Here is a 12,145-nt window from a genome sequence, read left to right as displayed (position 1 = left end):
TTCCATTTTTAACAATTTTTAACATAAAACAAAATTAACAGTTTACTGCCATTTTTATATGATCAACTAAGAAAATTGATGAGATGGGAAAATTATCAACAGAGCAGTGTTAAATGTCCAATTTCTTCCATTCTGAGATTCTGAACATAGTGAATGATTGAATCTGACAAACTGCAATGATATGAGTTTTTTTTTATTTTTGAAACTTTATTACACAATACATGATAACAAGTTTACCATCTTTTTTACAAAATCAACTTACAATGTTGTAAAGATGCAGGAAATGTCAAACAAACACTTTTATGTATCTTATTAGTTTAATAATGAGACTGTTAACATGCCTAAGAATTGAATCTGAGGAAATGTGAAAAATATGCTGAAAAGTGAAAAAACAGCATAACTTCTACAATAATGGCCCGATCATACTGATTTTCGAACTTGACCTGCGTTTTATGAATATTCATCAGCTCTGTAAATATAAAGCCAAAAAGTAAAACTGCCCTCCACTTATCGTGTTTACAAGGAAAGTGCACGGCGCCGGCATCGGCATCGGCATCGGCATTGGCATCGCCATCGCCATCGCCATCGGCGACGACAGACGCAGGTGATGGCAATATGTACAGACACATCTGTGTCTGTACATAAAAACAGCAAAACTTTTGAAAAAGTGGCCGGATCATGCAGATTTTTAAACTTGACCTGTACTCAGTATTTTAAAGATATTCATCAATGCCTTAAGTTTAAAGACAAAAGGTAAAATGATTTTCTGCTTAACACTGAAAATGCACAGCAACAGCAGTGGCGATGGCGACGACAGATGCATGTGACTGTAATATGTACAGACACATCTGTATCTGTACATAAAAAAAAATGTTTTCAAAGATTTCAATATAACATGATTTAAAAAAATTCATCTTGATTTTGCAAGGTTTCCATTCCTTGAAAAGACCCCATAAAACATAAAATAAGTAAAAATATCATTGATCAGAAGAACATCCTTTATATTATAGGAGGCATGCAGCAGTACCTCGTATTTCTTTAGTGGTTCAATAGGCAACAGTGGAGGAGGCACCCTGGACTTGGTCGGGGTTGGTCTCATGGCAATGGGTTTCACTGGAGAAAGATTGGGAGGGGGTGAAGAGGCCCTTGGGAATCTGTCACTGTGCTTGGAAAATGGTCTTCTTGGTGGAGTGTCACGAGGCTGATAATGTAAAAATAATACAGATTGAAACAACTGTTACAGTAGACTGATATCAGATATGTAATAACTTGGAAGTTGCTGAATTTATTTTAATAATATTAAAACAAAAAAAAATATCTGCAACAAGATGATATAATAGAAAGGATTTTCAAGAAAAGTAGCTTCCTTTCACAAGTCTAAATAAATCAAAGCACATTTATTACAGAAAAAATGTAGATTCATGGATTATTGATGATAGTGGTGTTAAAATGAAACATGAAGTTCATTTGATTAAAAAATTTGAAACATAACAAACAATAATATATGACTTATTCCACATCAGACTTAACAACAGTATCACTTAAATGCATAGTATGTTTCAAATTATTAATTCTTGTTAATTTTTGCCTTTTAATTATAAAATGGAAATAAAAGCAAATGTGAATCTGTTGAAATAGCAATAAAAAGTAAAAACAGAAATACCAGAAGCATGCAAGGGAAATTACAGAGGATTAGCATGCTATTAATCATGTAAAATATGTTAATTGGCATGCTATTAATATTTATCTATGGATCATAAATTATTAGACCTGCTATCAGAATCCAACAAGCTCTCAATAATAATGAACTACTGAAACAATATTTTGGACTGTAAATCATAACAGCACCTCTGCTTGCTGTTATAATACATTACCCATAGTTTATACCCAATTAAATTATCAAGTCTTTACTTCAACTGGAGCTACAGCCTCATTCTCCCTGAACTGGAGCTATAGTCTCACTTTTCTGTTAAAGAGGCATTTTGCCCAAGAACAGTGAAGTGTTTAAAGAACAATCAATTCTGAACCTTGTATAACAATAACAATAATTATCAAGCAAATAATTGTAAGCAGGCACATTATATCCAATGGTTTTGTTTGAATTTTAGTCTGGTTCTAAAAGTCTCCTTCCTTATTAAAGACACATGTTCCTGCAGCTTTTTCAGCAACCACCTCAAACTAAAAAACAGTAATATTGAACAGTATATCTTACACTGTATTCATTATTTGAGGGAACCAAAAGTAAACCTAAACATGGTATTGCACAAATGCAGGGATACGATTAAGGTCTTAGAATGGATTCTAGATATAAGTCAGTTTTAAAAAAGATTTAACTTGATTTTAGTGAAAACCAGACTAAAACCCATATGAAACTGAATGAGGTAATTAACATTATATAAAAATATAACTCAAGTCAAATAACAAACAAGGCAATGGTCTTATGGAAAACTACATAACTACCTTCACATTGTTTACTGCACAGTGCCTAAAGAAACCTGGTGAACAAAGCACAGGGGGTTGTGGGTACAAGTTTGCGGTGGGGCCATAGCAAGCTGACATGGTTTCATTTATCTGGTCCTTTACACTTGGGCGTTCAGCAGAAGAGCAAGCCAAAGGTACACTTGTAGGCAAATGGAATCTGTGTAGGTTGGCAGGGAGGGGACCACCTCTTTGTTCCTTTTCACTATCCATGGTATCTGTGGTATGGACACTATGTTCTTGGTATTCCCTAAGATCTTTAGAAGGTGAGCAGCTTCCCACTAAGCTAGAACAGTCTGTGCAGTTACAAACTCCATTCTTCTCACCATGTGCATGCATACCCACCGCTGCAAGATCTTTCACGCCAGGTACTTTCTCTAGATGTGAGCTTAAACCATCCTCCAGGGTCAAATCAGACATCAACTCTAACAAACTACTTAATGTATGAATATCAAGGGAGAATGGGTCTTCTAAAACAGATATGTTTGGGAAATTACCATCTGCTGAGTTTTCTTCTCCATTCTGTTTTTCTACTGTGGACAATAAACATAATTCGGGGCATTTTTCAAACACAGGAAAAGGTATGCCATCATCACCAGCAGTATCATTTCTAATTTGGTTGTCTTCATCAAACTGGTTAGATATGGAATATGACACTTTGGTATCAGAAGCTATTAACTGAGGGGATGGCAACAGAGTAGCGTTAAGCTGATCATTTGAATTTGACTGACCACATGATGACAAACAAACACAATCATCACTATTAACATAATCAGGTTCTCTTCCCTCTACAGTGCCAATGGTCTCCAGACAGTTATCTAAATTTTCACAGCTATCCTTTTCAGGATAAACAGTAACAATACTTGGCCTAAAAGCAACATGTGCAGCCACAGGGGTGGAATCAGCAATGATAAGTGGATTGCAAGCTAGTGGAGTCTCTCTGTGACAGGCTGCATGGATGCCAGTGCATACCTGGATACAGCAGCTTTCACTCAACTGTGGTGACCCTTGTCCTATGATCTGGAACTCCCCATCACATTCTCTAGCAGACAACAAAGGACTCCTGTCCCTTTCATTGTTGTCATCCACAAGGCTTGTAGTTGGTACAAAATTTATTCTGACATTTTTGATAAAATCTGTTTTCTGAGACCCTGGTATCACATTCATCCCCAACTTGTCTTGGGCAGAAGATGACAAAGATTGACAGTATCTTGAAAGATCTGTGTTGCCTGAACTTTTTATCATAACAGTTTCAGCTATAGCATATCCTTCACAACATGTTGCAATACTGTTTGTGGGTATAAGATCTTGCGCATTTTGTATGTCCTTCCTTTTCACAATATTCCAAGCACAGGGCACTTTGTTATCTTCCAAAGCTTCCTCAACACAAGAGGAGAGATTGTGCTGGGAATGTGAGGTTTCCACCTGTGTGCAAGGAACATTGATGTTCTGACCAATTACAGATGGGCTGACAAGCTCTTTTGTTGCAGAAGATTCTGGATTGAAAAATTTAGAAACTGACTTTGCATTGAACAGAAGTTCTCCATTTGTGTCACAAACAGCAAGATCTGTGCCAGTCTGACCCTTGGCAATGGCTGTTATCCCAGGTAGTCCAGACATTTCTGCAATGGAGATGGGTACCCCACCATCTACATGACACCTACTATCCAGATCACTGGGTAGAACACTTTCACTGTCACCTGCATTCTCCTCTGGGGTTTTTTCTTGCACATCATTCATTCCTTGGATAACTGGCTGTTCATCACATAAAGTAGAGTAACCCATGTGCCTACTCGGTGCTAAAGAGGCATTAGTGTCTATGCCACATGAAACAGGTGGTTTCCTCTGCAAATCTGTTAGCACAGAGACATTTTCTTTTACACTGTCTGATCTACAACTACTCTCTTGCATGTCCTGAAAATCCTCTCTTCTACTAGTAAGTCTTTTTCTTCCCTTGGTAAATTTTAAACATGGTTCCTGAAAAAATATGCAGCATTAACGCTTGCATTCCCAAATACCTATAAAACTGAACAGTTTAGACTGTAGGTCAAGATTAGGGTCAAGGTCACAGAGGGATCAAGGCTCCTGTCAAAGGCTAGCATTCCGAGGCAAACAACTACATGCAAAATGAAAGATAATATATCAACCAAGCTTTTGCAGGTGGTAACAGAATAGGTGTACAGAGTAAGGAAAGAAAGAACAAAGTTACTTGCTCACACTGTCAAGCATGCCAGATGATGACACTTGCAGTGTAGGACATATACATTCAACCAGTGTCTCTGCCATAGTAATTGGCACAAAGTGATCGCCCTTGAGTTGATCACATAATGCAGCAGAAGAAATGGCTGTGGAAACTGATGTCACAGAAGGTACAGTGTCTGAGAGGGAAGTTACTGTGGGTGGCTGACAGGTATCAGACCTGCTGCTGGCTATAGTTTCTATAGTAGAGCTTGGTTTAGTTTTACTTTGGGAAGCAGTTTTACTTTCAGTACCAGTGGCAACACAACTATTAATACTACTAGCTGCAGTGGCTGTAGTGTTAGTACCCTGTAAAGAGGAACATATCAAGATTATATTACAAAGACTACAGAAGAAGTAATTTCTCATAAAATTCAAACATAACTGATTACATGCAGTTCAATAGATAATGTAAGAAAAGAATAAGTGATGTATCAAAAATCTATGAGCTATTACCAATAAGAAGCACTACAGCAATTGTTCTCCACAGAAAAATACCATTGGTACATGATCAAAGACTGGTATTTGGCAAGATAACTTCTTGTTGCTTTTTCTCAACACAATTACCATACAGCCCTAGTCAACATTGTCCTTGGTAAATGCTCAGACACCAGTCACCATTTTCACCAGCCAATGCTTAGACTACAGTCAACATTCTCCCTAGTCACTGCTCAGACACCAGTCAACATTCTCCCTAGTCACTGCTCAGACACCAGTCAACATTCTCCCTAGTCACTGCTCAGACACCAGTCAACATTCTCCCTAGTCACTGCTCAGACACCAGTCAACATTCTGCCTAGTCACTGCTCAGACACCAGTCAACATTCTCCCTAGTCACTGCTCAAACACCAGTCAACATTCTCCCTATAGTCACTGCGCATGCTCAGACACGACTCAACATTCTCACTAGTCAGTGCTCAGACTCGGGAGGGTTTCCTTTTTTTAATTTCCCATCTCAGCTTTAAGCAGAAGCACAAAGCAGAGCCTGTTATTCCATCACTTGAGTCTAATTCAAATAAATTGCAACATAGGGTATTTGAAGTCTCCAAGGGTGTAGCCCTAATTGGCAACTCCTGCCTCTCCATAAAATGTAAATTTTTAGTTGGTGGTTTTTATTGTGCATCTTTGTTGCAGGGGCATAATTTTATAGGTCAAACATTTCAAACATTTTATTTAATGCATGACTGCAAGTACAAACTGCCATCCATTTATATATATATATATATATATATATATATATATATATATATATATATATATATATAAAGCATAGTTCTTGCACCCTGGCAAGTCAAACATCTATGCAATCAGCAGTCTGACAGTGAAGACCACTGCTGGACTCACCAGTGGAGATACATCCAGGTCAAAACTATCTCTACTGTTGCCATCCTCATACTTCACAGGGGTGGTGTTCCCTCTGCCACCATTACGGGAGAGCTTCACCATGTTTGCTGGGCGAGTAACCTTTTCAGTCATGACAGGTGGGTAGTTAAAGAAGTTGAGTTTCTTTGGAAGAGCTGGGGTACCTGAAAGTAGTGGTGCTCATTGAAAGTACATGTCTCTGAAGAAGATTTGAGGTACTTAGGAACACTTGCATCATTTCTATAAGCATCCAGTTTTTTGCAAATAAATTAATAAAATGATAAATAATAACATTATTTTGATTATAGCTGAACTACACGGGTTTCAGTCGAAAGTCAGTCAGTTCAGTTGAAAATAATAAATCCAAATCACGCTGCTTTCCCAACTACAGTTGTATTTTATTCCTCCAGTAAAATAAAATTGGCATTTATGGATGATAAAAGACTGTCGGAGAGTAACACAAGCATAACAGTAACAGAATTGTCATCAGAATATATATACATACAGTACCTGTATATAGAAAGATGAAACTAAATAAAAAATTGCTCCAATAAGTCACCAGCAAATTAAATGTGAATCTTGATGCAACTGTCTCAAATAATGACCTGATGAAAGATGCATGTGTACATGAAAACAATATTTAAAAAAAAAAAACATTTTTTTTCACTTCTCAGGTTACAGAATGTGTAAAGCCTATAAATAAATGGTTGACAAAGATAAAATGTAAAGGGTATCAGGACAATTTCCCCCCCAAACAATCCTCTCCAAGGAATATACATTTCTATACAAATCTAAGTAAAGAATATAAAGTTGAAATCTTTTCATCCATTTTATGAATATTTTTTAATGTGATGATGCAACTCAGGGATAGAGAATATTAACGTTATTAAACAAATTATTTTATCCCAGTTCCATTTTCACGGAGTAAAGGTACAGAAAATTTTAGAAATAGATGTACAGAAATTTTTAATTAAAATCTGGTCAAAGTATATCTCCAGGTAAAGGTGGGGTAATCAGATGATCTCACTCATCCATGTAACCCTTTGATGTATAAACTGATACTTTTAATTACTTCATCACTCCCTCCTGATCAAGTTGCCGGTCTTGAATCAAGGTGCATCTCTAGCGAGAGGTGGGGTAAACAGACTTCCTCACTTACCCAGGAATCCCTTTGATTATTTTTTAATTGCTCAACCACTTCCCACCCACCCACCACACTACAAATCATCATAAAATATCTTAACCTGTTCATCTGTTTACCCTTCCTTCACCTGCAGGATAGATGGTTTTACTTTCGTTCTACATATTTAATAAAACTTTCTGTACCTGTACTCAATGAAAAGGGAATTTGTTATACAGTAATTTGTTTAATGATGGAGTTGCATTGTCACATTAAAAATATTAATAAAATGGATGAAAAGTTTTGAACTTTACACTCTTTACTTTATATTTGTATATAAATATATATATATATATATATATCTTCTTTGGGTGGGGGGGGATTGCCCGGGGAGGGGGGGATTGCCCTAGAATTCAGGTGAAGAAATTGGTTTATTTGGAATAACCCACCTCGTAAACATAAAAATGTGAGAAAATCTTCTGTTTTAGCTCTCTTGGTTGCTACTAAGTGTCTCTTCTTGCCTGAGCTTGCTGGTGATGCAGAAGCCTGTATCTTTACTGGGGTCATGTTCACACTGGGAGATGGACTGCTGGGAGCAGAGCAGACACCCTGGCCCTGGGCAAACTTTCTCTGAGCACGAACTTTGACTGATGGACTATCACTAAAAATGACAAAAAAATGTACCATATATCAAATTTAATCAAATGGGAATATATTTCATCTTATACTTTCAAACAAGAGTAAAAAACAAGTCCTTAAAATCTTTGTTATCAAAATAATTAATCTTCCTACATTTTATACCTTTTACCAAATGTTTTCTCATGTTTTTACTGAATTATTCAATTTGACAATAATACTGACATGGGAATAAATAGCAATAAACCGATAATAGTCAGCTCAGCTATAAACCCAATATTTCACAATGAAATAAAAAAAAAGCAAGGCAGCAAAGCTGTCAAATGTACAGACAAAAAGGAAAAAAAAACGAGGCAGCAAAGCTGTCAAATGTACAGACAAAAAACAGGAAATAACTATGCACAAAATAGGCTACTGTCAATTCTGATGCAAAATTACATTATGTTAAACTGCAAATTCAACATCAAATTTTAATTATGCTAAACAGGTAATACCAATGTAAGTAAAATGTGTAACAAGCATAAGGCTTCAGGCCCATGGGAATTCAAGTTCAAACTTTGAAAATGTATTCCTTCTAGAAAAAGAAGCCAATTAGACTGCTTTTCCACTGCTGCTGGACTGCTGTATTTAAGTCCTGTATTTCTTTTTTGAAAGTTTGGCAATCATAAGTATAATGGTTTTCCCATAATGGTCATCATGGCAGCAGCACCCAAAATTGTGTTTTCTCCAATTCTGATGCAATATAACATAATTGTAAACAGCATAATGACTGTCAATTTTTAATAATAAAATATACGTATCATGGATTTTCAGAAAATATGACTACCATGGGTCTTCAGGCCCATGGAACTTCAAAGTCACAACTTGAAAATGCCAAAATATAAACAAGACAGCACTGTTCTGAAATTTTTTTTTTCCATTTTTAACAAATTTTAACATAAAACAAAATTAACAGTTTACTGACATTTTTATATGATCAACTAATAAAAATGATGAGATGGGAAAAATATCAAAAGAGCAGTGTTAATTGTCCAATTTCTTCCATTCTGAGATTCTGAACATAGTGAATGATTGAATCTGACAAACTGCAATGATATGAGTTTATTTCCATTTTTGAAACTTAATTACACAATACACGATAACAAGTTTACCACCATTTTTACAAAATCAACTAACAATGTTGTAAATGTGCAGGAAATGCCAAACAAACACTTTTACGTATCTTATTAATTAAATAATGAAACTGTTAACATGCCTAAGAATTGAATCTGAGGAAATGTGAAAAAACAGCATAACTTCTAAAATAATGGCCCAATTATGCTGATTTTTGAACTCCACCTGCGTTTTAGCAAGATTGACCACTCCTGTGAGTTTAATGACAATTGGCCAATCTGTTTTTCTTATATTGTGTTTACAGTGTTGCATATATGCTGAAAAGTGAAAAAAAAGCATAACTACTAAAATAGTGGCCCAATCATGCCCATTTTCGAACTTGATCTGTGTTTTAGTAAGATCGATTACTCCTGTGAGTTTCATGACAACAGGCCTATCGGTTTTCCTTGAAATGTGTTTACAGTGTTGCATATATGCTGAAAAGTGAAAAAACAGCATAAATTCTACAATAATGGCCCGTTCATACTGATTTTCGAACTTGACCTGCGTTTTATGAATATTCGTCAGCTCTGTAAATATAAAGCCAAAAAGTAAAACTGCCTTGCACTTATCGTGTTTACAAGGAAAGTGCACGGCGCGGGCGACGACGGCGACGACAGACGCAGGTGATGGCAATATGTACAGACACATCTGTGTCTGTACATAAAAAGGGAGCCACAAAATAGGTTATACTGTCAACTCTAAAGCAATATTAAGGTTTTTTTTTTAAACAACATTTTCTCCACCAAATTTTATCTATGCACCAAACATGGAAATCGTAAAAATGTATAAAATATTGGGCTTCAGGGCCACAGAAGTTCACAGCCACACCTCTTAAATGCAAATATGTGACAAATGAGCATTTCACAAAAAAACTACATAACTTCAAGAAAAGGGATTGAAGCAGTTTGGAAGGTCTTGTGGCAATGTTCGCAATTAAAGCAGGCTACTTTCCTAAATGAAGCTATATTTTAATCCAAATAATTATTCTTGAAAGCTTGAGGATAGTCAGTGACACCTTTCAAAGATCAGATACAATATTATGTAATGCTAAACAGCATAATGACTACCAATTTTTAATGATAAAATATTAGTATCATGAATATTAAGAAAATGTGACTAGCAAAGGTCTTCAGGCCCATGGAACTTCAAAGTCACACCTTGAAAATGCCAAAATGTAAACAAGACAGCACTGTTCTGAAATGTTTTTTTTTCCATTTTTAACAAATTTTAACATAAAACAAAATTAACAGTTAACTGACATTTTTATATGATCAACTAATAAAATTGATGAGATGGGAAAAATATCAATACAACAGTGTTAAATTCCAATTTTCTCCATTCTGAGATTCTGAACATAGTGAATGATTGAATTTGACAAACTGCAATGATATGAGTTTATTTCCTTTTTTGAAACTTTATTACACAATACACGATAACAAGTTAACCATCATTTTTACATAATCAACTAAAAATGTTGTAAAGATACAGGAAATGTCAAACAAACACTTTTACGTATCTTATTAGTTCAATAATGAGACTGTTAACATGCCTAAGAATTGAATCTGAGGACATGAGAAAAAACAGCATGACTTCTAAAATAATGGCCCGATTATGCTGATGTATGAACTCAACCTGCGTTTTAGTAAAATTAACCACTCCTGTGAGTTTAATGACAATTGGCGTATCTGTTTTTCTTATATTGTGTTTACAGTGTTGCATATATGCTGAAAAGTGAAAAAACAGCATAACTACTAAAATAATGGCCCGATCATGCTGATTTTCGAATTTGACCTGCGTTTTAGTAAGATTGATTACTCCTGGCTTATCGGTTTTCCTTGAAATGTGTTAACAGTGTTGCATATATGCTGAAAAGTGAAAAAACAGCAGACGCAGGTGATGGCAATATGTACAGACACATCTGTGTCTGTACATCAAAAAAATGCTAGATTCATTTAATACTTTGTCTGTCCTCTCTACCAATATTATTTCAAACAATTTGTAACCACTGATTTAATATGCCATATCACACAGTATGTCACAATTTTTTGCCACACCAAACACACTTTGCACCCCATGTTTCACCTAACATAATCTGTAGTCATGGCTGCCTTAGATATGCCTTTGCTTCCTTTGTTATGTGAGAGTGTCTTGTGCTGGGGCGTCTTCATTCCCCAGGAAACAGGACTGTCAACCTTCTGGGTAAGCGATTCAACCTCTTTGGACTCTTTGGATACCTAAATTATAGCAAGTTGTTTATTTTTTACTTTATATATATGGCAAATTAAACAACGCCCATATTAAAGAGATTGTCTATGACAATTTGACGATAAAGAGATTATGCAAAATACAGTAAGATTTTTCAAGTGCCACAGCCTATGTGAAATCAATACCTCTACATTATTACATGCTGACTAGGCTCACAGCAAGTCGTCCATTAATATATCAATTACAATAAACTATTCGCTTCAAAAAAAGCCTACTGAAGATGTTTGGGGGTGATTAACTATCACTGACCAGCTTCAGTTGGTATGCCATATATCTAAGCTGCTTAAGCTGAAAGCAATTTAGCGAGGAACCCCATGGAGATGGGTCGATCCTGCTAGATCGATCTCGGTACGGGAATGGGGTCTTAAGTATATAAGTAATTACCAGTATTAATAAAATGACAATTTGGTTCCACCAACTTCACTTTGATGCTGTTGATGTTTCATATGTAGTACATGAGTTTTTTTTTTCTGGTAACTAAGTACAATATTAAAATGATTTAAGATCTTTAATGAGCAACACTTTTATTAGCTATAGGCTTATAAAAGTCATTACAAGGAGTTGGAACTTGCAATGGAAGTGAGAGGCCTGACTGAAGAATTTATGAAGCATATGTCATGTATTATTAGATTATTAGTATTTGCTGAGTATCGAGTATAAATTATTGTGTTCCACTTGCTAAACACATGATAGTTCATTGCCTTTATTGCTGTGGACTGCTGGAAAAAATGACAAGAATATACAATATCAGTTGCTAAGCAGCAAAAAGTTAAAGAGGAAGAGAATGAGGAAATGGTACCTTAGGTTTTGACACTAAATGAAGAAAGCCAAGCAGTGGCTCATGATTAAAGAATAGCGAGTTCTTAGACAAAGATTTTGATTCCAGTCTGC

General features: G+C 35.7%; 1 protein-coding gene across 6 annotated transcripts in view; it reads right to left on the bottom strand.

The window, feature by feature from the left end:
- LOC106158286 (uncharacterized) overlaps positions 1-12,145 on the bottom strand; it is a 72,511-nt gene that overhangs the window by 51,001 nt on the left and 9,365 nt on the right. For 2 of the 6 annotated variants that reach the window (XM_087012249.1, XM_087012248.1), the window contains exons 4-9: positions 11,072-11,223; positions 7,648-7,859; positions 6,061-6,242; positions 4,696-5,025; positions 2,461-4,455; positions 1,028-1,201 (exon numbers count right to left, since the gene is read on the bottom strand). In XM_087012249.1, coding sequence (XP_086868375.1) covers positions 1,028-1,201; positions 2,461-4,455; positions 4,696-5,025; positions 6,061-6,242; positions 7,648-7,859; positions 11,072-11,223 — 3,045 coding nt within the window. The remainder of the gene's footprint in view (positions 1-1,027; positions 1,202-2,460; positions 4,456-4,695; positions 5,026-6,060; positions 6,243-7,647; positions 7,860-11,071; positions 11,224-12,145) is intronic. The other 4 variants (XM_087012253.1, XM_087012250.1, XM_087012252.1 and 1 more) reach the window with 4 other exon arrangements.

The sequence above is a fragment of the Lingula anatina genome, chromosome 4, assembly GCF_051362555.1.
Source record: "Lingula anatina isolate TDL-2025a chromosome 4, LinAna3.0, whole genome shotgun sequence".
Lineage (NCBI taxonomy): Eukaryota > Metazoa > Brachiopoda > Lingulata > Lingulida > Lingulidae > Lingula > Lingula anatina.
This window is presented reverse-complemented; position numbering and strand designations above follow the sequence as displayed.